The sequence below is a fragment of the Brachyhypopomus gauderio genome, unplaced genomic scaffold (genome assembly GCF_052324685.1).
Source record: "Brachyhypopomus gauderio isolate BG-103 unplaced genomic scaffold, BGAUD_0.2 sc52, whole genome shotgun sequence".
NCBI lineage: Eukaryota > Metazoa > Chordata > Actinopteri > Gymnotiformes > Hypopomidae > Brachyhypopomus > Brachyhypopomus gauderio.
The window spans coordinates 2,378,170-2,405,689 of NW_027506877.1; the positions used below are offsets into that span (position 1 = coordinate 2,378,170).

At 45.3% G+C, this 27,520-nt stretch overlaps 1 protein-coding gene across 2 annotated transcripts; it reads left to right on the top strand.

Annotated features, from left to right (window-relative positions):
- Positions 1-402: 402 nt before the first annotated feature.
- On the top strand, positions 403-27,190 carry arhgap36 (Rho GTPase activating protein 36). 2 transcript variants are annotated; one of them, XM_076987361.1, is made up of 12 exons: positions 403-874; positions 14,853-15,009; positions 17,584-17,652; positions 20,786-21,057; positions 22,513-22,717; positions 23,189-23,244; positions 24,004-24,154; positions 24,289-24,437; positions 24,805-24,981; positions 25,142-25,230; positions 25,479-25,675; positions 25,841-27,190. In XM_076987361.1, the coding sequence occupies exons 1-12, from the start codon at positions 782-784 to the stop codon at positions 26,179-26,181; spliced, it is 1,956 nt and encodes a 651-aa protein (XP_076843476.1). In that variant the 5' UTR covers positions 403-781; the 3' UTR covers positions 26,182-27,190. The 2 variants fall into 2 exon arrangements, with proteins under 2 accessions (XP_076843476.1, XP_076843477.1); XM_076987362.1 differs by lacking the exon at positions 403-874 and adding an exon at positions 9,037-9,539.
- Positions 27,191-27,520: the final 330 nt, after the last annotated feature.

The window sequence follows — 27,520 nt, forward strand, 5'->3', positions numbered from 1 at the left end:
CTCACTGCCAATGACGGGGTATAAGGATTGTTATGAATTGTACATGGGCTACAAGCTGTACCCCTATGAGGTATTTAATAAAGTGGCCTGTCAGTGTATATAGCTTTTTACACTGCTGTATATGAGTATGAACAGGTTTTGTTAATGAGTAACTTTGCAAAGATTATTCCACCTGCACCTGTCTAATACTGCTTAAGTAACATAACAAAACCAGTAAGGCATCTGCTTTGAGCAAGAATCATGCCAAAGTGACTAAACACCCACACAAACAGTTACTAACAGTCAAAATCTGTTCTCAGCTTCCATTGCAACATTTGAGCCCTCTGTGATCTTGGCTTAGAAGAGGAGGAGGGAACAGGAGGATAATCTTGGGATGGTGCATGTGGCGAGGAGTTCCTTTCCAGCGAGACACACTCGAGACACACTCGAGACACACTCTAGCGAGCTGAGCCCTGAGCTGCCAGCTGAGTATTTCCTGTTTCTGACAGGCACAGCGTAGTGAAGCTGCGTATTATAGGCTCATATTTTATCAAGTGGAGCACACAGGCACGTGCACTGAGCACCCAGCACAGGAAAGCCTGTTATCACTTTTCGGATACAGAGACGCACAAGGGTTGTTCTGATGCTCTTTCAGTCGTCAACTGCCCCTGGAGCGGGCCTTCCTGTCGCCAAATAGGACCCTGTACCATCCTGCTGACCCCGGGGCAGGAGCGAGGCACGAGTGGATCATCAGCATCTCGGGTATAGACGTTTGCTGCAGGCGCGCACAGAACAGAGTGGCATGATTCTGTTATGCACAGGGTTGCATGGAGCCTCGTCCACACTGATGCAGCGTGAGGATCCAGTGCACCAGGACATGCAGTTTTATTACGTGGTGAGTCAACATGATTAGGTGATCATGGTGCACCGCTAGCATTATTTGTCAGCTTTTTCTCCACTCAGGAACACCACATGAAGTTTAATTTTAGTAGTAGAATACAGGTAGGCAAGAGTTAGGAGCTTGAAAATAGTTAAATGATACTTTTTTGTAACTATACCATGAATTCTTGTTCACCATCTGTGACATGACATAAATTGTAGATAATAGAAATAATTATTTAGTCGAAATAATATACATTATAATGTAATTGATTTATCTAGATAAAGAATTAATTACAGCATTAATTAACATAAGCAGCCATGAAATAGTAAATGTTCTATTGAGTTGGATAAAAAAAAAATACAGAGGTGGTACTTCAGTAAACAAATGTTATTATGTTAATACGTCCTCGACTGGTGTGGGTACTAGAACATGTAGAGACTTTAACTTCTCAGTGTTTATAGTGGTACATATCAAAGTGTGTAGTTACTGCTGGAGTGCTGTGTGGGCCATTTGATCAGTAGCTTTCTGAATCTTGAGGTCGGGGTTGGACAGCAGAAGCAGGTCTCAGGTCATTGAGTAGACAGACGCTACTTGTTGTGTTAAACTGAGTCATTTCCAATCATAAAACATGTTCTTCTGGACTTTGGCACCTGGCATGATCTCAGATAATAACAGTGTGGATGACCTTTTAATCATTGATGCATACTGCAACATCACATACGCATGGTGTTGAAGACTCTTCTTAGTCCGCTGTATATATTTATATACAGAGAGACACAGAGGGCAACAACTGAACCTATACAGACAGGCTTTCAGTAACCCTAATATTTTTTTATCAGCCCCCAGAGAAATAAAACCAACAAACCAATATACAAACCAATACTAAAAAGTATAACGTAAAATAAAAATAATGAATTGAACAATCACCAGCACAGAGTGGAAAAACTGTTTGAGTCAAGCATCTGGTTCTGAGTATACGTTGCACAACTTTGGATGATTGCTTTATAATGAAGACCGCACGTCACGGGGGGAGGTGAGGACACCTTCTCACTGTTCTCCATTATCTATATGGTATCTGTTCAGTAGGTAGTAGTAATGCCTCATGGTGCATTCTCATATGTAAATTCAGCATCATTTTAGTCCATTATAATTAATCTTGTGTTGAGCCCATGGCAGTTTATTGTGAGCTTTCAGCACAGCATATGAGAGGGATGAAAAACCCCTTGAAATCTGTAACGACTCCCCAGCAAAGACAAGCTACAGAATTATAAGCTCTGGGCTGAACTGCTGGGGATACTTGCTTGAAGCACATAGTATGAGTATGCTGAAGCCTGTGTGTTACTGTCCTAAATCTAAATAAGCAATAGACCTTTGATTTAATCTACCACCTGAAGTGTAGAGATGTGGCTTCAAACCCCCCCCCCCCCCCCCCCACAACCACCACCATGGAGTATTTTATGGGATGTCCCAGCAGAATTCTCCTGTAGTACAAGTGGAAATCACACTACTTGAGGGCCTTAGCTATAAATCTACACACACAGACAAAATCGTAAATTATTTTGCTGACGATAGAAACAACATTGGAAAACTTTACAAAAATGTAGCTTTGGAGTAGTTTAGTGAAGTGAAGCAAAGGGAGGAATCACTCCATCTGCTCCCTGTGGCCCGGACCATCTGGGAACAGTTCTTTATTCGATGGTAATGAGACCACATTCACTCTTGCAGGACCAACGTCCGAACTGGTGTTCAGTGCTCCCTTCAGGGGCCCCTCACCACCCTCTATGGCTTCATATTGCGTGCAAGTCAGTTTTTTGAGTATTGCTTTAAGTGACAAAAACATTAGAGACCCTTTTCTGACGAATTATTTGTGACATACTAAATGTTTATATTTGTTTAGTCCTTTCTGTGAGGTACTTTGTATCCTGGTCTTGGAAAAGTGCTATAGAAATAAAGTTTACTTACTTTCTTAAGGGTGAGAGAGGCTTGTGCACAAGTGACTTTATGATATGGAGCTGACCTTATATATTTACCAGAGGACTATAACTCCTTGGTTACACCCATTGTGCTTCTGAATAAATCCTTTTAGTCTTCTCAGGGGCAATCTCAGGGATGAGTGACAATAATTTAGCAATTTGTGTTATTAGGCAAGAGAGGCTTAAGACCTCCTTAAGATCTGAATCTGCTGTACGTGGCTAATGGGAGTATTCAGTTATTTGGATTGCATACAGCTGCCAGGATGTTTTCACATGAAAAGATTATTTATTCTCATTTGTTCAGCTTATAAGTGTGAGAAATGTCTTGAGATATTTTGTACCAGGGAAATGTTCTTGGGGCATAGGGAGCACGAGATGTTCAGCAGCTGAAGACTCCAAGCAATGATCCAGTGATCCTATAGGCAGGCGAGGACGAGACAGATAAAGCCAAATCGTATCACCAGGAAAAAAAAAAATCGATACAAGAATATGAGACAGATATTTCTGTGTTGGAGACAAATATCCCCACATTTTCACATTTCAAAAAGTTGAACCATTGGTGGACTGGTGTGGCTAGTCACCCAACTGATGAGTAGTAATAATACACGTTACAGAGATTTATCTCTAACCTACAGCAAGAGCCTAATCTTTCACTCTTTTGTCAGTTCTATGAGAATCATTGCCTACAGATGTTGCATTCCAAGTGAGTTAATTATCTACGCAGTAGATTCGAGCAGTGTGACGTGGATCTACTGGGTTCTTCTCGAGGCCGGTCCACTCGTAGATGTATGAGTGGACAGATGCAGTTGTGCTGTGTGTGGTGTCAGACGTGCAGAGGATGGTGTGGGGCTGTGTGTCAGAGCGAGTGAGGAGCAGCTTGCGGTCCTGCGTGAGGAATGTCCTGTTTAGAGAAGACCATCATTCTCCTGCATGTTTTCCTAAATGGCTTTTCCTCTATACGACCTCCTGGGATCCTTGAAAGAACAGTGAAGATAAAACGAAACAGAGGAAAAACAATGACAAAAACAGGCTAGTTTAGCTGAGGGTACGAGAGGAAGGACATTTTTAACCCGTTAAAGGGGATTTAAAAAAAATTCATACATCTTGCCAGGCAACTTACCTGTATAGGTAGACTTATACCTTTTTCCTTAAGAGTTTTATGGTTATTTAATCAGGATTTCATTCATGAATGCATTACTGTGGGGATCATTCCAAATACTATTGTGTTTCTGAGAATATTAACCTGCAAATCATAATCAATCAATCAATCAATCAAAGTTTATTTGTATAGCGCTTTTCACAACACATGTTGTCACAAAGCGCCTTACAGGATTTAAAAGGTTAACAATACTACGGGTCCAGAACCCTAATGAGCAAGCCAAGGGCGACAGTGGCGAGGAAAAACTCCCTAAGATAGTGGGGAATAGGAAGAAACCTCGGGAGAACCAAGACTCAAAAAGGGAACCCATCCTCCATTGGGCGGCCCGTTAACACACAGATTACACAAAATACAGACAAATACACAAGTCACACACAAATCACACAATCAGACTAAGTAAAGGTAAAAATGAAAGTTCTGGGTTATGATATTGTCACTGTAAATGTCTGTTGATGAACGCCAGGCTTTCCTTCCGTGTCGGAGCAGCGATGCTGGTATTGTAGGCTCCGACTGCAATGTTACTCTCCAGGTGAACCTCGGAGAAAAGATACGAGATGTAGTAAATATGTAACAGATTAATCAAAGGCCAAACTATACAGATGAGTCTTTAATCGAGTTTTAAACATTGAGACTGTGTCTGAGTCCCGAATAGAGGCAGGAAGATTATTCCACAATTGTGGAGCTTTAAAAGAAAAGGCTCTTCCACCTGCTGTGATCTTTTTGATCCTAGGAACAGTTAATAACCCTGCGTCCTGCGAGCGAAGTGAACGCGCTGGGTTATATTGTTCAATAAGTTCACTAAGATAGTCTGGAGCTAAGCCATGCAGCGTTTTATATGTTAATAAAAGTATTTTATAGTCAATACGGAATCTAATTGGCAGCCAGTGTAATGACGATAGTACGGGACTAATGTGATCAAACTTTTTAGTTTTTGTTAAAACTCGTGCTGCTGCGTTCTGAACCAGCTGGAGTTTGTTTATCGATTTACCAGAACATCCAGCTAGCTAGGATAATCTATGGCAAACCACTAAAAAGACAAAATAATAATCAGCAAACATATAATCAGCAATCATATCTAAACATTTATTTAAATGTTGTTTAATTTATAACTAAGGTGACTAGAAATATATTTGGCAAATGTGAAACTCTTCCCTTTGGCCAAGATAGCCCACAAAATATTCTGTGTCCATGTTTTGTTTCACATAGATAAGACTCAGCTTAGTTAGGCCTTAGCTTTGACTGCTTCTAAGCATCTGGCACACTCATCCTTTCATATAACAGTGTAATACAGTAGAACAGTAGTAGGAACTTCTCTTCCTGGAATGTCAAAAGCTAAAGAGGCTTTGCAGCTAAACCTGTCGAAACTCACATATTTCAGCTCAATAGACTAGCTTGACTCAGTAACTCATTCACATGAGACACGTATTGTGCAGAAATGTGATAGATTGTCAGAGTAGGAGCTCAACTCTTCAGGATTTAGACTCTCCAGATGGACACTCCTGAATTGTCTTCTCCACATCAGAACTAATGTCGCAATCCACAACTGATTTTCCCACAAGCTCATTTTCTCTCAGTCATGCAGTCATGACCATGCTGAGTTATTATCAGCACATCCCCATCTGATTAATTCACTAACCAGTCTCTTGGTAGACACTTATTTACTGTGGGATAACTTGGACCAGTTTGTATATTACATAAAGTCTCTCTCACTCTAAAGGTCCTCACATCCCTGCAGGCTACTGAAAGACCTTTTTGGTTCATATATTTTGGCTTGAAATAGCAGTTTTTGCCATGTCTTTATGTTGTACTTTTTTAATGTTGTACATTTATTTGATGAAGTACCTCTGGTAATATAAAGGCAATATTTCTACATATTTGATAGCTAGGTAATATGATAATGACAACCTCTTTATAACATGGGCTGCAATCTTCAAAGGTTAGAAGATTTTAAAAGCATCCCCATTCAAAATCTATTTGTACTTTTCCCCATGTCCTTTTAGCCATCTTTTTTCTAATCTTGATGCTGGCAGGATGTCAACATATGCCACTACCAATTTTAGTCATTTTTCACAGTTTCTGTCAGATAAATATTTTGTTTATATTGTGCTGTTTAGTCACCTCGTAGGGGTGTTTGGCTGCTGTTCTGACTGGTAGCAAGGTATATTGAGCTCATTCCTCTCTGGACTGGCCACCTGCTCTGCGGTCACACCGCGAGGACTGCACCATGTTTGGTACCGCTCATCACCTCCTCACCTCAGTGCGGCCGGACGTCAGCCAATCTAATGCACTGCTGGAGTTCATCCCGATCACAGCTGACCCCGCGCGGTTTGGCACTGGGGATTTGTCAGACTAGTTTATCTAACTGCAGCGATGGGTGGTTATGTTTGACCTTTTCTCTACTGGCAGAACTGACATCTTGTCACTTTTTTATAATCTTCAAAATAAAATTAAAACAACCATTTTAAAAATTGCGTTGTTTAAATAACACACAGCTTTTTTTAAGTACAAAGTACACAATGTTTTCTGCCTGTTTAAAATATACTTTGATCCCTTAAAAAATAGTTTATTTCTATTCATTTATTCTTTAGTATGGACGAAAAGTCTGTACTAGATGATGACTTGACTTGTTTGTTACCCACATTAGCCTGTAGAGGGCAGTACAGAACCTGGATGCTGAGGGGTGATTTGCCTTCTGTTGGAGCTGCATGGTTTGTGTTGGTACACAGGATGATTTATAACTACTAACATACTTATGACTTATGATCACTAACTTATGAACAAGCTTTCATTTACCATTTTTTATTAACACAAAAAAATTATAAGCTGGCTCTGCTCCAGTGTAATGGACGATCCTGTCTGCAGTATGAACGCACACTGAGAGTCGACGTATAGATTTACTCCTATTAATCTAATCCAGGCCCTGTGCTTTCGTCCATGCCTTCAAAAGCTTCTACTCAGGAGAGATGCATGGTGCCACATCCCCAGAGATAAGACTCCTCTCCCTCTTTCTTACAAACCATTCATCAAGGCTTTATTGCTGTCTAAACGTTATGATGTCACATGTTTGGCCAAAGTCCATATGAAGTGATTCCTGTCCCTGTTGGCCTTGCTGTGGAATGCGGATGAGATCTAACACAAGTCAGCAGAAGGTCCAGCATTACAGAGAAGAGTGCAGGTAAGCCTGCTTTAGCAGCTCTGCAGTGAGGCAGAACCAGAACCCTCACACGTTCGGCTTGCGCTATAGATCTCAAGCAGTTTTTGGTTCGTATGTAACAAATCTGACATCATTTCGAATGCTCTATTCAAAGATGTTTGACAGAGTTTACAGAATGGGCTTGGATATAGAATGATGTTGATCAACCGATTGCTTAAAATGTTATCAGATTTAGCACTATGCTCTCTGTTGTGTTCAACACAACATGCAGCCTTGTGTGCTGATCCATGCTGTTCATGCTGCCCACTCTAGTTTTCCACTGTGGTATTTTTAATCTCCGTCCTGACTATTATACCAACATTATTCTACATTAAACAAATTTTATTTATATATAACATCTGTGTAATGTTCATACGGGTTTGATGCTGTCTGAACATTGGTGTATTTGACCTCTGTGGATAGTCTATCCATATTTATGTTGAAGGATTAGAGTTACACACTCACCAGATACTACTCCCTCATGGCCAAAACAGGATATGGGGAACCTGGATGTGGGGTCAAAGGTGAAACACATGAAGCTGAGTAGTACCTCTTCCTTCTTATGGTCGGATACAAACAATCACCCGTTCATGGAAAAATCCATCCATCCGCTGGGAGAGAAGTCACCTTTTCTGTTTTCTATTATGAATGTTCTTGGATGACACTTGTATTTTAAGGCCACTCCTGGAGTCATTTCATGAAAGCTTGAATAAAATTAACGACAAAGACTTAAAGAGGTCTTAAAACTGCTAACCCAGGTTTGTCTTGATAGTGAATAAATGGAAAAAGGCCACAGATTAGCGGTGGACTAAAAGCATGGCGGCGTGCGGACTGCACGGGGCCCACATCCTGGGCAGACCCGGAGATGTCAGCACACCCACACCTCACCCCACCCCAGTGGCGATGCCCTCACGGCAGACGTCACATGAGCGTTCAGGCCTTCGGGGACCTCCACACACGGTGCATATCACCCCCCACGCAGCTCCTGACTGCTTTTTATTTCCTGTACATAGTTTGTACGCTGGTGCCCAAGGTTGAAACTATTTGCAACCTGTATCCAGCTTCTGCCAAGTGCCATCAGTGTTTGTTCACTCAGGTTTTTAAATAAAATAATAATAACATTACATTTAAGAGCTAATTCAGTACTCTAAAAGCAGCAGCAAATGCCCAAATGAGATTCCTATTATTACTACAAGGCCAGGAAGGGAAATACATAACCTGTATACACACACACACACACACACACACACACACACACACACACACACACACACACACACACACACACACACCAGTAAGAGTCCTATGACTTGCTCCATGACTAACTACTCTCTGTGGCACATGTGATGCAAGCAATGCTGACTGTCAGTGGAAAAGTAAAAAATGGACGTCACTTTTATTTCTTGTGTCCAGAGTGTGTGTGCACGTGTGCGTGTTGATAGCATATTTCCATCCATATCTTTACAGGAAACCTGCGAAGGGCAATCGTGCCCTCTCACACTCTGTGGCTCCATTTAAATTTGCTCTCTCACGGCGGGCTTTCATTTAGTTTAACTCACTGTTGCTTCTCCCCCATATAAAACGTGGCTTTGTTTTAAACCAGCCTTTGTCTGCTTATGCACTTACACGTTACTGTAAACGGAGACAGCCGTGCTTTAAAATATCGCCAGGGTGACACTCGCGGCTGAGTGGGCGTCTGAGAGTCTGCAGGGTTCGGCAGGAGCTGCTTCAGCGCCAGCGATCGCCGTGTGACCAGAGAGGCGTGAGACGGGGGGAGCGTAGGGACAGAGCTGGGCTGTGTGGTGTTGTCATTTCCAAGGCATCCTGTCACGTAGCGCACAAGCCAGCCACAGTCTTCCTGAGAAGCTCTCAAAGCAGCACCCGCCCTCCTCTCTTGCTTGGCCTGCTTCACCTCCTCCCCTCCTCTCACCTCCTCCCCTCCTCTCACCTCCTCCCCACCTCGACTCTCCTCCCCCTCTGCTCCAGCGTGCTCCGATTGTTTACTTAGAGTTTGCTCTTGGCTGCCCTGTGGCCCCATGCTGATTTACTTGAGGAGGCAGCAGATGGAGAGAGCAGACCTCCCCCTCTTTCTCTCTCTCTCTCTCTCTCTCTCTCTCTCTCTCTCTCTCTCTCTCTCTGTCTCTTCTTCAACCTTCCCACCTTTCCCCCACTGCCTCTGTAGATTGTTGTCCCTCCGTTCCTCCGTTTGGGCTGTGTCTACCTGGCTGGGAAGTGAGTACTTGCTGAAGAACGTTCTGAAGAACTTTTTGAAGAACTTTCTGAAGATCTTTCTCTCCCTGTGTGTTTCTGCATCACTCTGAGGTCCCAGATCACCTGGCACTTCTTCTGCAGGTATTGTGACTTGCCTGTGTGCTTGTGTTTGGATTAGAGGATTTGTAAGCATATGAGCGCATGTGTGTAGGTCTGTGTAATGTGTATATAATGTGGATACTGCGGATGAGTACATATGTGTACTGCGGATGAGTTTGTGTGTGTGTGCGCACATGTATGTTTTATTGATGTTTTATTTGTAGTTTGTTTTATTATTTTACATTCTACGTTATTATTCTGATGCTGTGTTAACTTTACATGCGTGATGTCCAGCTACATATACAAGGTTCTATTTCTGCATGTGCTTGAGAGGAACAGAGAAAGACAGAGCACATGTTTGTTAAAATGTTTATTTAAAATGGCTTTTATTTACTTATCGTTCCCTTTGAGCTCTTCCATTGTGAAGTTATGATTCCTTTATTTAACTCCCATCTGTTTGTTGAAGTGACTCTTTGGTTTGTCGGATTAAAATGGCTCATTGAACAGGTGCGAGAGTGTAAATGCCTCCAAAATTCAGCACAGTGTCCTGCCTGTAATAGGGGCCTTTGGCGGCCTTTCCTCCACCAACAGCCTTGTGCCCTTCCATGAAAGAATCCATTGTGTTTCTGCTACACCCGAACATCCATTGTTTTCTGCTACACCCGAACAGCAAGACGTACACCCCTCACCTCTCTGGCCATGAGACGCCTGCAAGCTTTCATCGATTGGGTATATAAACAATATCAGTTACGAAATGGCGATGAGTGTCTCACTTCTTAAGGTATTTGGACTTGGACTGTGGTGGTGTAGTCAGTGTAATGAATACTAAACAGTGGATGAGGAAGATATTGTCAGAGGAATTCAGCAAGGGGCCTTGTGCCAACTTGGAAGCTTCTTCTAATGCTGAGGCTGAACCTGGCCAGTTCAACACCACCCCACCCCACACACACACACAGACCCCTTGCCACAGGACTGCTAATCCACAGCCAGGGGCCAGGTGTCAAAACCTAAACGAGTACGAGCTCTGATCTAAGATCAGTTTCAGTCAATTAAACACAGATAAATAGGACCTTATAGGCACAGTCGGTTCATCAGCACTGGGAGTGTGAGGAAGCTTATGTGTGCTTAACGTCTTCTTTGAGCAACAGCCAGTAATGGTAAAGACATTAATGTGATTCTGCTCACATGCTTTGGGAATGCAAAGCTGGCGTTGTAGCCTTGTTGCATTGTGGATGTGTTTCAGAGAGCGAGTGTGAACAATGCCTGTTCCTACGAGGACCGCTGTGTACAGTCTGTGAACAGCAAGGTCGCAAACTCATGCCTGAGCGCTGGTTGCAATTCCAAACAATTGGCTGAACATAAAAACAAGGAAACTAGTACAGATGATTCTTATTAGGCCCGAGCTCCACACTATTGTCTGGAAGTGGTGTGACTTTGCTGGAAACCTTTATATTTCTGCCCGGGCAAAATGTTCCACGAATGTTTAGCGTGTGTTTTCACAGCGTATCTTTTACCTACCCACATCTATCTTTTATCTTTTCTGTTTCCCTACATAACAGAAAAAGACAAACGAGACAGAGTTTACAGAGTGTATTTGTCTACTGAATTACAAAGCGCTGAATGGACGCCTGCAGCGTTCAATAGTGTCCCCCCCCCCCCCCCCCCCCCCCCGTTGACCAGACTGGCGTGAACGGTTTAGCTGTCAGCGTGGTCTTTTTACTGCACGCACCTGCTGATCCAGTCCCAGCCCAGTGGACCTGTGATGAGAGGAGAGCCTCTGAAGGCTGCAAAAAACCTCAGCTCAGCTGTGGGCGTGTCTGTGTTGCTGTCTGCGGCGACCCCAAGGTTGGGAGATGTGTATCTCTCTTGCTGACCTCACTGGCTGTCCACGAGAGACAAACAGGATCTCATGAACAATACGATACCTTAAAGAGCGTAGCACATGTTGCCGTGGGCCTCTCGGTTACTGGGCGGGTGTGGGGTTTGCAGTTGTTGTGCTCATGTTAAAAAAGGCATGGCTGGCGTGCACACAGTTTACAGTATCCTCTTCCTCTCAGAGCACCCTGCTGTGCATGAGTGTGTGGAGGGCTCTGGGGAACAGCGGGAGGGTGAGATTCATTCGGCTAGTCTGACATTCAAAACAATGAGCAGAATTTTCACAAAGCCTGGAGCTTGTTTGGGGTGATGCTTGAAGTCGGGGCTTGAAGATTTGAATCACTCTGTGGTCAAGCAAGTGGTTAACCAGTTCATAAGGATCTGATATTTTTGCATAGGCGTCCTGGAGCTGAATCCTGAGCCGCTGAACATGTGGGAAGAGATTTCACTTTTTCTTCACAGTCATGCACATACACACTGCATTTGGGTGTGTGTGTGTGTGTGTGTGTGTGTGTGTGTGTGTGTCGGTCGGGGGGGGGGGGGGGGTATTTACAGCTTGGATGGGAACTGCTTTTCTTCACCACTGTAATGAGGGACAATTTTACTAATTGCTGCTTTGATTACTAAGCCAAGACACACAACATTACCCTGTGTGGATGGCATACAATTATCAAATAAATTGCAGCTAATAGCTCAAGGCTAGCGAGGGTCTAAAACATATGCTACTCTATGACCTGAGGTACCCTGATTCTATAACCATGATTAATGGTTCACACCCATGGAGCTTTTTGATAATCATGCTTAATTGTAATATTCTGTTGTGTAACCTGTTTGAGCAAAATAAGAGCACATGAACAGTGTGGGTTTGTGTTGCTGGAGTGAGATCCATCCCCACTGGTCTTAGCCATATCATTCTCACAGGTTACAGAGAGACAGGGTGAGAAAAACACGAAGAACACAACCGTTACCTTTGAACTTTTATGTGTAGCCGCGCAGCCGGTGGTGTGACAATGACCGTAGAGGAAGGACCCCGGAGACGGAGCAGGAAACGGATGCGGCACGATCCAGAATCCAGTGGGCCGAGCTCAACAGTTCCAGCCTGAGGGCACATCCTATTTGTCACAGTGACAGAAAGACGTCCTACTGTCACCTATGGAGTAGTGATACAGAGTAGTGATACAGAGTAGTGATACGGAGTAGTGATACGGAGTAGTGATACAGAGTAGTGATACGGAGTAGTGATACAGAGTACTGATACGGAGTAGTGATACAGAGTAGTGATACAGAGTAGTGATACGGAGTAGTGATACGGAGTAGTGATACAGAGTAGTGATACGGAGTAGTGATACAGAGTAGTGATACGGAGTAGTGATACAGAGTAGTCATACGAAGTAGTGATACGGAGTAGTGATACAGAGTAGTGATACGGAGTAGTGATACAGAGTAGTCATACGGAGTAGTCATACAGAGTAGTGATACGGAGTAGTGATACAGAGTAGTCATACGAAGTAGTGATAAGAAGTAGTGATACAGAGTAGTGATACGGAGTAGTGATACAGAGTAGTGATACGGAGTAATCATATGGACTAGTGATACGGAGTAGTCATACAGAGTAGTGATACGGAGTAGTGATACAGAGTAGTGATACGGAGTAGTGATACAGAGTACTCATACAGAGTAGTGATACGGAGTAGTGATACGGAGTAGTGATACGGAGTTGTGATGGGTGAATTTTATGGTAGTACGTGCCGCTCGGCACTCAAATGACTCCTGTCTAAACACCAAAGCAGTCATAACCCTCTGTGGGAGGGTTTCAACAAATGTTACTAATTTAGGCCTTTGTCATGGAGTATGTGAGGGTATGCAAGTCATATTTGCCTTTGTAAGAGAAGGATATACTTCACTCTTCAGATGCTGTGCAGTTTTAAGAGGTAGCAAAGACTGCACATGTCATGTTGTTATTTCATTATCCTGCAGGTGAGATACAGCAGTGTGCTCTGTGTCAGACTGATGCTGCTCTGTAGACACTGGGCCTTTTGGATAGTTTCCCATTTTCCAAAATTCCTTTATGGGAAACCAGGACTTTATGATTCACCAGTGAAAACAAAAGCTAAGCTGTCTCTAAGTCAACCCACAACCCCACACCCAAAAAGAAGCAAAACGAAACAAAAGGAGAGAGATAATAGCAAAAGTTCAGGAGATGTAATAAATGTACCAAAGACAGTCAAATAAGGATGTAGCAATTCACGCTTGATGGGTTTACCATTAATGTCCCAGCAGATAGGTGTCATTTTTGAAAGCCGTTTCCTCCAAGCTCATGTGGCATGACTAATGTACAGGATGCTCTTCTTTGGGTCACCCATCCAGGGTCACCCACCCAGGGTCACCCACCCAAGGTCAACTCCATGTTAATGATCCTCTGCACCTCTGTGTGCCAAGTGTTAGCCCCTGACCTCCCCTTCACTCAGCATCAAAGTGGACCACAGGAGAAAGGGCCCGAGGCCAGGGGTCAAGGGTCAGAGACCAGGTCTGCATCAGATCAGAGCTGAGTTGATTCCTCCTTCCTTCATCTATCTCTGTTCCTCAACAGAAATGAAAACCAGAACATATTTACAGCCAGTATTTACATATTTACAGCGTTGCTCTGCAGTTTTTATACTCCCATCAGCCAGTGTAACTTCAGGGTTTCCTTCCCTTCCCACAAAACATGTGTAGAAAAGCTAAGACTCATGGGAAACTTAATGAACAGCTGGTGGTGAAGGGCAGTTGATGACAGTACTCCTTTGTTTGGGTAAGCATCCCACCTATTCACAGCTATATAAAGGCACTCAGCATAGACGCCACATGACTGCACACAGGATGCCCGCTGTCAGAGGGGATTGTGTGTGGTCGCCGTATGCGTACTTGTCTGATGTTTATCTAAAACTGCCCTGCCAGCAGTGAAAGCAGCTACGCAGTAGCTGTACGAAATAGTGAAAGTGGGAGGATTAACGTTCTCCTAACATTCATTTTAGATACTCTGCGTCCCCAAAATGGACTGTGGAACAAATCAAAACAAAGCCCAGTTTAGGTTGGGCGGACATTCCAGTCTCTACTGCGGAGAAGAATACTCTGTTTGAGAACGTGGAAGTGTCTAGACTGAACATTTTAGGAACACAGGGCTTTATTTCTCTCGTGCACATGGGATTTAACGCAGGCTGATCTGAAATCTGAAGCCTCCTTTGCTCATTTGAAGTTGGTTTCAGAGTGAGAGCCATTATGACAAAAATATCAGAGCATAAACAGCATAAAATATCACCTACTGCATAACAACATACAATAATTAATGATGCCACGGTACACGTCTCTATTTAGTGACACCAAAGAAAAGTGTGTGCACATGTTAATATGTTGTGTTTGTCTTCAGTATATTTCAACCTCCTGGTCTTACCGACTCTAGTGGTTATTATCAAACCTCTCTCTCTCCACCTCGCCTTTCAGGGGGAACACACGTGGACCACCATGTTGGGGCAGAACCTCAAGCTGCAGGCAGTGCCCATCCAGAGCCTGTCTGAGCTGGAGAGAGCACGTCTACAGGAGGTTGCCCTCTACCACCTGGAGGAGAGAAACCTGGACTTCAACATCAGCATCCCGAAGGGTACACCAGCACCTACATAACCACTCCACCCGAGGGGCCTCGTTGAGACGGAGTTATACTTCCTTTATAAGGGCAACTAACCTCCACCCTCTCCTTACGTACACTCCACCCTTGTGGTTTTTTTTATAAGTCATAGTCATCAGATGTTACGTGGTCATTACTGGAAGTACAGCAAGATGATGATAATAAACTGGAACTTGTTGATAGCACAGTGAACCCACGTAAGGCCTGACCGCAGTAGATCTTTCGGGAATGCAAGGGGCCAGTAAATCCAGTGGATTCTGTGTTGGAGGGAGAAGAGACAGAATGTGTTTATGCGTGCGCATGTTTGTGTCCGTGCGTGTCTGTGGGCGTGAGAGGGAGTGAGAGAGACAGTGTAGGGGAGAAAGATGGAGAGAAAAGGGGTTCAGGGGAAAAGCAAAGGGCGATATGGTTGCACGGGAGTGGTGTAGGTGTGGAGGGTGGTGCCACTCAAAGCCTCCATTCTAGGCTCCATGTTTGTTTATTGCTGCCGCACATTTGACCTCCTTGTGCCCCGTCCTCCCCCGGTACCGCATGCCTCCGAGCTCTCCCGCCACTCCGCACCTGGCCCTCGCTGGGTTATGCGGAGGAAGCATTTTAATATGAGGAGTCTCCGGACGCGTGTACGATTCCCTCGCTCGTTCAACCGCGCGTCGGAACTGAGCATGTTGGGACGTGCCAAGCTGAGCCGTTCCAAGCGCCTCCACGATACGAGCAGCTGGAAGCCGGCCCATGCTTCCGTGCATGTTTTTTCTGTGGAGTTCTAGCCAATCATCAAGAGAGCAGGTCTAACCCCCACACTCCTGCTGACCCCATAGGGAAAAGCCGAGTGAACTTTGTGGGAATATTTATGCTTTTACGCTTGCTGCCCCAAAGGGCAATTCCATAGAATCTCTGCTGTGGCTCCAACAGCTACCTCTGAGGAAACCGACATGAGCTGTAGATGTTTGGGGTGGAAAACTGGCCCGTGGTCCTATATAAATGACACTCACTGGAGTATTCACTGGGGATGTCAAGCCTGTCACAACTGTTGTATTTGTCTTAGTTCCTTCTGAAGAGTTCCCTGGCAGTGTTGACTGTGTTATTTTTAAATGCATTTCTTGTAGTTTTGTTTGCTTTTCTTTTCTCTGGCTGCGTGATTGGTCTGCATGCGGCTCTCGGCCTTGCCTTAGCTTGGCGTGGACCCCCGCTCCCCCCCCCCCCCCCCCCTGGGTGCACAAACCCCCGCTCCCCCCTGGGCGTTGATGGGAGATTAGTTCATGATGCCTTAGCGTGTGGGGAGGGGGAAGGGCCAGTCACTGTGGAAATAAATTCTCATTTCCTGTAGTCATGGGAATATGACCCCACCTAAATCTTCTTCACATGCTGCCTAAAGCCCCACTGTGGTGTCACAGCCTCCTATTCTCTCTGTCTGTCTGTCTGTCTCTCTCTCTAACCCCCCCCCCCCCAACTCACTCAACCCCCCCATGCCCAGCACATTTTAACAGTAGCTCTCTCACATCTGGATATTGCCTGAACCCTCTACTCTCGGGAACAAATGTCTCTTCCGACATTTGAACTTCTTTCAAAAACCAACACAGTTATTTTGGCCAGTCTGCAGGGACAAGAATGCCCTGAAAACAAATGAGACAGCATTTTCTCAGGACACATGTAAGATCACATATGCTTACATACATACATATATGAAAATATGAATATACACACACATATATATATATATGTGTGTGTATGTATATATGTATATAGATATTGGAGAAGGAGAAGGAGAATGCTCACAGCTGACACAGGCGCTGTGAAGTCTGAGACTGTAGAGTTAATAAACAGAGACTCTTTCCCCCTTGGGTTGTGTAGACGATTAAGACCAGCCTCACAGCTGCATCTGCACAACCACGTTTGTGCTCAGTGTCTTATTTTTAGTGCTCTCCAGTCGAAGGACAAATGTTCTTTCTCAAGCAATATTTACGACTAACGGAGACAATTACATTGGGCCGGGAAGTGGTTGTATTTTGTTAATTTTCGTCATAAACAAAAGTTTTGGGATTTTTGTATTCTCACTAAATAAAATTTGATATCAATAATACCTGAGATTAAATAGTAGGCAAATACGAAACCTCTAGATCTGTGGGTCACAATTTTTGGAAGTGTCTAACATTTCAGAAAACTGGAAAGTCAGTTTCACAACATATATCTATCTGACTGAATAGTTTGCTTGTATTACGTTTACAAATAATACAGCACAGCGACACATGTAATGTCAGGAGATACTTTGTTACTGTTAAAAATACTCTTCCAATAAAGTGAGTACTGGCAAAACTGATTGTCATTTGGTCGTTGTCGACAGCTGCTGAAAGAAACAAATAAAGTAACTTGTAAATTAACTTGGTTACTTTTAAAATCAAGTAATCAATAAAGTAACTAAGCTACTTTTTGAAGGAGTAATCAGTACGTTTTCGAGGTAACTAAGCCATCATTAGTGACTACCCAAAATTGAATTTTCTGGTGAAGTGTGTTGGGTGTTCTTCGCAAAACATTTCTTCTCTGTTTCTTGTCTAGAGACTCACAAGATGAGGAAATCGCTAAGAAGGAAGTTTGATTCTTTTTCCAAAGAAAAGAAGGAGAGAGGTAAGGGATTCCTTTTCATGCTGGAGTCGGTGATCTCTAATTTATAGAGAAATGTGTAAAACTTTCTTGTACCTGAATAGAACAGCCTTTGTTGAGTGACTGAAGATAAAACTTTTAATTCTGCTTTAATTTCATCTGCACCTGGTTTTGAGATGATTCCGACTCTCTCCGACAGTTCCACACTCTCTAATCTCTAATCAAAGTGCATAAGGAAGAGAAGCCCTTGAACAGCATGTGAAACAGAGCCTTATCGCAGGCCTCCTTACGCTGTCAAAACTGTACCAGGCATTCCACCTTTATCTCACCACTCCCATCTCCACTGTGATTTTTTAAATGAGAAACAAATGATACTTAGATGGAGCATTAAAACTAAACCAGAGTTAAGTAATCTTAACAGATATACACAGACCATCCTTGTTTCACTAATGGTGATAGCTCTTTATGCTTTCTCTCTGTATCTCTCTCTCTCTCTCTCTCTCTCTCTCTCTCTCTCTCTCAGTCTGTCTCTCTGTAAGCATCATTTAGAGGGTGGTTAGAGGATGTTCCTGCTTGAGGTCCTCTGACCCTAGCTTACTGAGACAGCAGCTGGAGGTGCAGGCACCTCCTACCAAATCTCCTCTAGGCCTTTAAGATGCATTACTTAGCCAGCCTTAGCACTAAGCAGAACATTGAGCTTTGGCGTGGCTCTCGGGGCCACTGTGGGTTTCCACTGGCTGCAGCAGATGCTGCCGTGTGCCGTGTCCTTGTGCCCTTCTGTGCAACCTACTGCACCAAAGTTTCTTGTTACCGTTCCCGTAGTCTGATGTCTAAATATGGATTCTTCCATTTCACTGGAAGCAAATGACCCATTTTATGGGATGCAAATTATGTTCATAGGTTAAGCCAGAATACAATTTCTACAACAAATGGACGACAGTTTCCATAATCTTTATGTTTTACTGTTAACTGTGCATGAATCTACCTGGTTGTAAATATGATGATAAGCTCCTAATGAAATAATAATGGTCCCATCAAGCTCTATTTAGATGGGCTCATTTTGCTGGGATTACAGTTTGATATTGGCTCCTTAAGACATAAGAGTCCGTGAGCATGGCCAGGCCTGCCTTATGCAGGGAGAGCACAGGTGCACCATTCAACCAGTCTTTCTGCCTCACGCCAGTGCTGGAGTGTGGCACATGCCAGCCGTCTCCGAGCCCACCCTGGAGGTGGGGGTGGGAGAGACAGGGGGAGGGTTGGAAGAATACGTGGGTGGAGGCAGGCTGACGGAATGCGTCCGAAAAGCTAATAGCGGGAGCTAATCCCACTATCCTTCCAGATTATTGGCAGGTCAGTGGAGCAGTCCAGCCTGATGGTCCAGGGTAAACAAAAGACTTTAAAAGGGCAGGAAGCAGAGGGTGGGTGTGGGAGGGGCAGCTGAGAGTACAGACATGCTCCAGGGGGCATTCCTGCTGAGGTAGACCTCACTTCCTACCCTGGGGAGGTCCTACTGCCCTTTCAGGGGTGTGTACTCAGAGCCGGTTTTATGTGAAACCACATTCTGACAACAAACAGCAAGCAGTCCACTTTATACCAATCATGGAGATGAATATGTAAATTATTTCATTTAATCTACTACTTACAGCATGAAGATCCAGGATTTAAGCATACTTAACTGTTAATTTTCCTTTAAGAGATTTACTTACATGTCCCTAGGAGGGACCCACATTTCACCATCAGAATAATAGTTGTTTTTCTGACGTAGGCCCAGTGTTAAAGGTGCTTCATGATGTCATGATGACTGGGTTGCCAGATTTGGATCCAGGGTTTGGTTGCCAGTGCAACGGTTGGGCGGATCAAATGCGATTATGTTTTGAACCTAATCTCCTTCCCTCCCTCTTCCTCTCTCTGGCTCGTGCTGATTGGGTCTGTGTTTGTTGGAAGCACACAGAAGCTAAACAGTACCATAACATCAGCAGAATTATCAGATCAATATCTCAAAGACATTGCCTGCTTTTCACAAACTCTGCATATTTTATTCAGTTTTACTCTAACAATACCGCATGGGTATTCTGTCCAAGGCAGACGTGGGCATACTGTAAACACTTAGACTGGAGGCTATGTCTCCTTACATCAGCGCTGTGTTGTCAACAGGGATCTACAACTCACAGGCAAATTGTACTGGGGCTGTGTACAGTCTGAAGAGTTGGGAGAGAGATTCTATGCTGCAGTGTGTAAATAACAAGATTTCAAATGCAATTTGTTTAATAATTAGTTTTTGTGTGTTATTTTGCTTGATTATATCACACGCATCCTTCTTGAACAATCAGATTGATAGATACATACAATATTAGTCAGTTTGATCATAACCTGAGAGGCTGCTAGAAATATGAAAGGAAAACTGGATGGAAAAATGAAATCAAAGCTTCAGAACAATGACTTAGGCCCTTGTCTTGTTGTATACACAGATTAGAAGCTTTTCTGTGCCTCTTTCTCTACAGTATTGTAATAAAGTCAGTTGAACTATAAGCAATAGGGTGGTCAAGGCCTGTGACATCCTTTGCACCAACCTCCACAGGTTGGGGGGGGGGGGGGGGGGGTGTACATCTACAAAAATGTCTGTGGCAGCCTGGCACACCAAACAAGCATATAAATCTTTACCTGGTTATTGGACAAGAGACAGCAACAGAAGCCTGCAGCTTTGCATCAGATTCTTTTGCATCACACGGTTCCGTGGTTCCGTGACCCACCTGGTTTCAAAGATAAGTCACTGTAGGTAGCCTGGCCAAATTCAGAGTTACGTAGGCGTGTATGTGATGTTCCCATGTTCCAGTGTGTGCAGTAATGTAATCTAAGGAACTGGATGGAATTACATCCATTATTACCCATCCAGACTGGCCAACACAATATTCATGAGACGCTGGGGTGTCCCAGTCCAGACGGCATTACTTTATCCTGTTCTGTAATGAAAGCGTAACATTTCGGATACCCATTCCCTCAAAAGAACCTGATTTACGCTTATCCCAACTTTACATTTCTCCCATCACCTTCAGCATGGGCTTGCTCCGTGTGGCAGAAGACATTCTAATAGCCAATCATCCTGATGGAGCACAATAATCCATCATATCTCTCTCTTTCCTGCCCCTCTCCCCCACAGAAACGGCCCCCAAGGCATTCGGGATCCCTCTCTCAAAGGTGATCGCTAACGACCGGGCGCACAAGCAGCGTCAGGACGCCCTGAAGGAGAGCCGCAGGGATTGCCTGGAGCTGGAGGCCAGCGTCATGCACTTCCGCGCCGAGAAGCGACAGCAGGGCGGCCGCACGGCTGTCTGTCCCGGGGGGGCATCTTCTTCCTCGCCGCCCGCGGAAGTCCACGGCAAACCCGACTCCGCAAGCTTCACGGACGGCCGCTCCCGCAGCCACAGACGGGTACGGGGCCCTTGCGGGCGGTCGGACCGGTCGGCTTATTGAGGGCTCGCATGGTGGCCCGCCGTCGGGAGGGGGGGGCTGTGTTTGTGTTTGTTTGAGATTGGTTCTGCGTGTCTGGATGTGGGCCTGTATGTGTTCTTCTGTGGATGGGAGCAGTCGTGCATGTGTGATCGTATTTGCATTAAGTTCTGTGGGTGGTAATGTTGCTGTTGGTCCACAAGGGACAGGGCTCGGGTTGCCAGGCCCTGCTGTTTTCCCTCGGATGTGTTTGCTTTATTAAGCCTGGACATGATTATTTAAAGGGAGAGTGAGTCACGTCCATGTCATAACACTGCAGTAGAAAAGCTGATATGAAATATGACCAGACGTACGAGAATTTCAGAGATCTTTAGGAACATGGCTCAGAGTAGCAGGAGAAATATAAAGTCCATAAAAATAATGTAGGATCAAAATAGACAGAAGAAGGTCAAGTTAAACTAGACACTCTTTGGTTTGTTTTACTTATGGAACTTATTTGCAGCTGAAGAACAAAACATGGTTAAACATTCTTGTGTTTGAAACCACCAGGTTTGAAACCATTGTGATGGATTCTGTAGCTGACTAACCCAAGACTTGAGCAGGGCGTTTTCTTTAGGGAACAAATAAAGAGATCAGACAGGATCTTCACATATTAGGTGGATTCAGTTCCTAGCAGTTAACTAGCAAAAAAAAATACAATGGGTAAATATTATTACATTGTTGTGTTCAAAGATAATACCTAGTTTCTTGACAGAAATAATATTTGTCAGTGGCCCGCCCTCAGTGTGGTCTGGTCTGAAACAAGGTCTGATATCTCTCTCCATGCTGCTTGCTTATTGTATTTATGGAGATCATGAACTTCACATTTACAAAGTGTAAGGCTAAGAGAAACGGCGTCGCCCCAGGTGGTGTGCAGGGTGTGGTGGGTGGCGTGTGCCTGCTACAGTTCAGGTCACCGTGCTCCAGGCCCACCTGGGTGGGAGCGGACTCCCTCTCTCCAGGTGTCCGTCACCGGACACAGCGGCCGAATCGTCGTGCCCGATCGTGGCTCCACGGGCCGGCGGAGGAGTGCGGTGTTGATGAGTCACCGGAGGGCTCGGTGGAGGCTGAAGAGCACTTAAGAAAATGTGTTTACATTCCGGCCCGTGAACGTTTGTGTCTACGGACCTCACAGTAATTGAACGCTGATGTATTTTCCATTGCCTTTTCAGCCAGCCACTTACAGGTCCCGAGCTCTAGAGGAACGGTGGGGGGGGGGGGGGGGGGGGGGGGGTTTATCTAGCGTGTGATCTTTTGAGGAAGCTCTGACAAAACCTTTGTGATTCCCTCAATCTATGTTTTTAGAGACATAGAATCAAGGGAATGAATATTCTCTCTCTCTCTCTCTCTCTCTCTCTCTCTCTCTCTCTCTTTCTCTCTCTCTCTGTCTCTCTCTAGGGTGGGCTGTCGGTGGACTCCATCTCGGACCTGGTGGAGAGTCAGTCTCGTCTGCTGGAGGCCCTGCAGCTCTCTCACCCCAACGAGCTGGACTTGAAGAAGGCGTCGGCGGCCGGCCGGGCCCAGGCCAAGTTGAGCCTCAACCCCATCTACTGCCAGGTGCCCCGGGTGATGGAGCGCTGCTGTCAGCACATCCACACCCACGGTCAGCTCAAGCCCCGCCCCCCACCCCAGAAGACCACGGCCCTTCATAGCTCACCTGTGTGACACGTCTCGACACATCATCAAAGCTCATCTACGTTAACTTTTCGCGTTCACATTTAGGCGTGACACGCTACGGAATGTTTACTGTGTTTTATCCGAACAAGTTCTGCGTTGTATATAACGTACATCGTACGTCACGTACATCACAAATTAGTGGCCGGTGTGGCACCAGCACCTGTCAAACCTCCAGCTGTAAATCTCCATGCTGTTGTATCCATACATGTTGCATACATACATTAATACTCTGTTAGGTGAAATATGACAGCCTTATGTGTGTGAGCATCAATCAGAAGTGCCGAACACACCTCTTCCCTACCGACTATATATCATGTCCAGCTGTCTCTGCGCTGAAGCCCCCGAGGGTGGGCAGGGTCTCTGAGGGTCTCTTCTCTTCCCTCCCTGTCATCTCCAGGGCTGCAGACGGTGGGGATTTTCCGCGTGGGAAGCTCTAAGAAGAGGGTGCGGCAGGTAAGTGGGGGCTCACACTGCTCTCTAGCGTCAGCTCCGGATAGATCCGCCCCCGCGGCCTCCGCACGCCCTTCTTGGCGTGAATGTTTACATCTGCAGCAGTGACAGATCCTCTCGTGAGCGACTTGGAGAAGTGCTTTGCAGTGTCTGTCAAGTCCGTATCCGCGTGTGACAACACACAGGAGCGGCGGACACTAGAAGGCCAAAGCCGTGTCTGGAGTGGAGTAGATGTCAGGGGAAGCTTTATAAAGTGCTTGTTTAAGTGTTTAGGGACTCGGTGAAGAGGGGAGACTTCAGTTCTGTTTGAAGACAGCCAGTGGCTCACCTGTACTAAGAGCTCGTGGAAGTTCATTCCCGCACCTGTGTGACAGGACAGAGAGGAGATTTGATGTGCAGTGTAGGCAGATTTTGACTGTTTGACATTGTAGTTTGTATTTTAGAAACTCTCTGTGTTTCCTTAGAGGTTGACCACAGTGTGTGCGTGTGCGTGTGTCTTCTGCTGTTTCTGAATAGCTTTGATGTGTGGGGGGAGACGTACAGACTTTGACAGTACCTTGGTGAATATGTGAGAGAATAGTGTATATGTCTCTGTCTGCCTTCACCTGTGTGGAAAAGGTGGTTGAGCCTGTGTGTGTGTGTGTGTGTGTGTGTGTGTGTGTGTGTGTGTGTGTGTGTGTGTGTGTGTGTGTGTGTGTGTGTGTGTGTCTGTGTGTCTGTGTGTGTGTCTGTGTGTCTGTGTGTGTGTGTGTGTGTTGTCAGTTGCGTGATGACTTTGACAGTGGGATGGATGTTATTCTGGATGAAGAGCACAGTGTTCATGATGTTGCAGCCCTGTTGAAAGAGTTTCTGAGGGACATGCCTGACCCTCTACTGCCCAGAGAACTCTACTGTGCCTTCCTGCATGCTAACAGTACGAACACACACACACACACACACACACACACACACACACACCTACTCATATGCATATCCAAACTGGAGTAGCTACACTCAGATCGGGGATCACAGCATGTGTGCACGTGTGTTCGTGGACGTGTGTTGCAGATTTGCGGGGAGACGATCAACTGTCATACCTGCAGCAACTGCTGTATCTGTTGCCCCCGTGTAACTGCGACTCCCTCTGGAGGCTTCTCAGCTTACTGCACACAGTCCAGGAGCATGCGCACGACTCCACGGGCCCTGACCAGCAGGAGGTAACACCCCACTCCCCACGTCCAAGCTCCTCCCCCATCACACTCCCCTCCTCTGAGCTCCTCCCACTCTGGGCTCCCTGCCCCTTGGCCTGCGTGGGGACATTGGGCCAGTGACACAGCATTCCACAAACAGCAGTCTCTACATCACATGCTATGGTCACTTTTATTCTGTTTGTTGCTGACTTTCCTTTTTTTTTTTGCCTGTGGGTTTCTATCATTCTCACTTAGTGGTGTAAGAAGTCGCGAATTTGACCTTTCTTATGAACTCCTAAGTTCCAGAGATGTTATTTTATAGGTGCAGTGTTGTGACTGCAGCTGAGCTCTTCTTCCTGTGTAGCTCACAGTCTTCTCCATTCTCCGTGTCCAGGTCCAAGGCAATAAGATGACAGCCACCAACCTGGCGGTGATCTTTGGTCCCAACCTGCTCCAGAAGGAGAGGGGAACAGAGAAGGAGTCGAACCCCCAGTCCTTGGGCATAGAAGACAGCGCTGCCATCATCTCAGTCACCCTGCTTCTCATCCAGCACTATAAACTCCTCTTCACGGTAAGAGGGAGGGAGGGAGGGAGAGAGGGAGAGAGGGAGAGGCTAACGTGACTAACCTTGAAGCAGACAGGGTCATCTTCCACCTCTTGCTTACGTGAGAAACGTACACTGATCCTGGATCAGCCTTCTACCTCTGTATGACTCCATACGTTGACTGCAGGTGTGTGCTGAGCTCCAGCAGGAGGTGCTAATGAGTCTCATTCAGACAGACCCAGATGTCATAGATTACCTGCTCCGTAGGAAACTCAGGTGAGTCAGGGCAGTGTGGAGGGAGCCCCGCCCCCAGCCCCGCCCCCAGCCCCGCCCCCAGCCCCGCCCCGCTGCTCTGAGATGGAGAAGGCTTTGTTCAGATATTTTCAGTGGACAGTGACAATTATTATCATTCAGGTCTGATAGAAGGATTTCCTCCATGACTTATGTTGACATATTCAACTTGAGCTGAGTGTTATGGTTTAGTGTCCTGTAATCTAGATCTGTCCTTGTCTGGCCTGTCACAGTGGCAGCAGTCTGACCGTGGAGCCAGATATGGGCGCCCGCAGGGATACGCAGATGTCTCTGGACTCAGTGGGTCAGTCCAGTGATGACCTGTCCCTGAAAGAGCCCATGTCCCCCCTGTTTGGGGACTTGACCGGGGACGGTAGCCTGAGCAACGAGGTCTTCTTCAACGTGCTGCGCCTCAACACCAGCAGACAGTGTGAGTGTCGCTGACTCCTTTGGGCTCAGAGAGGCCTTTCTTCTGGCTGGACGCACTGGACTCTCAGTCTGTCCAGTTACTGGATAGGTGTGTTTATTTGAGTTTTATGCTCTGCAAAATGCCCTGCTTACCCTGCAGTTGGTGTGTGTGTGTGTGTGTGTTCAGGCTCATCCCAGAATCCACCCAAGTGCATAGCCCATATGCGACAGTTCCACTCCCATCACAATCTGCTGAGCTTTGCCCAGCCCTCTGTCCGTCTCCAGGCTGAGGAACCAGAGCTCCAGGGGCACAAAGGGGGCTCCGTGGCTCAGGCATGCCCAAGAGAGAACACGAACTTCAGCCTGGGCCACCGGGAGGGTGGCTCCCAGCCTCGGAGCTCCAGAGAGAGGAGCGTCTGGGTCCGTCAGGGCTCCAACTCCTCCACCACGTCGGAAGACAGCAAGCAGTCAAGCAACTTCTGGGACTTTTTCACTGGCAAGGTGTCTGGCTCGGAGACAATAGTATGACTTCTAGACGGGCTAGTGTAGTGTGTGTAATGCCTGTGGACTGCGGAATTATTCACCTGCTTCACAGAGTCCAATGCTCTTCTGCATACACCCGACATAACGGCATACTGTTTTGTGGATTTCATACTTTTTCTAATGTTAATAATGCTGATACATGGCAATTCAATGGCATTCTTAAGTGTATAATCACTGCTTTAAAAAAAAGTTGATTTGGGACAGTTTTTTTTAAACAAACTGCATATCATAGAGCTTAACAGAAATATTATTGAGTATAAATATGAAATATGAAATAACCAGACATCACACAGAGCAGCCTTTACACTGCTTAAAAATCGCTCTTGGTGAGAATAGTTTTTTTTTTTTTTTAGAATTATTAAATATTCATAGCTGGTCTCTCTCCAAGCAGCCCGACGTGCCCAGCTGTTCATAAATCGGTATTTCACTCAAGACCTTGTTACACAACCTTCAAAGTCCTCCTCTCACCTCTCACTGTAGCTCCAGGGTGTGTTCAGGCGTGTAAAGCTGCCTAACGCCCTTAACTCTGCTCCACCTCGCCATGTTCAGTTCGGAGAAAAAGACTCAGATGTGTTAGATGTATTCGATTAGGTGGGAAGAGACTGGGATTTGAACAACTGTTGTAGAGTTGTATACTGTTTATTGCTTTATTGGTATACATTTGTTTCCTGATACTCTTTTAAAAGTAGTGTGAACAGGCCTGAAGAAATCACCTGTTATAAAGCAATGTTGGGTCCCATTTATACCAGCCATATTAGGACTTCATTCATAAAATGATTTATGTGTAAAATAGGCCAGATAATGCAAGTCAGATTTTAAATGTAGATAATGACTCTGGATGTAGTTACACACCTGTATGTAGACTTAATTTGAACATTTCAGTGACTGGTCTACTGGCCAAGGCAGCTGTTTGAAGCAAGGTCTTCAGTGTTGTTCTCCCTTTAGAGATTTGTATACCACTATCGGCACTTTCAAATAAACTTTTATTTCTTAATTTCTGTCTAGTAATTATTTTTATTGGAACTGAACTACAGACAGGTAAGGTTCTACCTAAACTGCTGTGACTATTTTCTTACAGATGACCATGGTCAAAAGAGGCCCGTCTCTTCAAAATTTCTTCATCTACCAGTTTCAGTGTGAGAAACACTGAGTGGGAAGGAATGAAGGTTTATTTTCTTTTGAAGACTGCTGAAGCTGAAGATGTAATACAGGATTGAACCAGGAGGGGGCAGCATCTACCTAAAACCAACACTGCACTGCTTGCCTTACACTCCACTACAGGAAGGTGGTTCTCAGTCTCAGTATTCATTTACTAAAATCTAAC

Bases quoted from the DNA above. Each gene is read 5' to 3' on its own strand.
- arhgap36 (XM_076987361.1), top strand. From the start codon at position 782: ATGATTCTGTTATGCACAGGGTTGCATGGAGCCTCGTCCACACTGATG. The intron at 22,718-23,188 runs GTCAGCTCAAGC...TGTCATCTCCAG, and splicing joins TCAGCACATCCACACCCACG to GGCTGCAGACGGTGGGGATT. The intron at 25,676-25,840 runs GTGAGTGTCGCT...GTGTGTGTTCAG, and splicing joins CCTCAACACCAGCAGACAGT to GCTCATCCCAGAATCCACCC.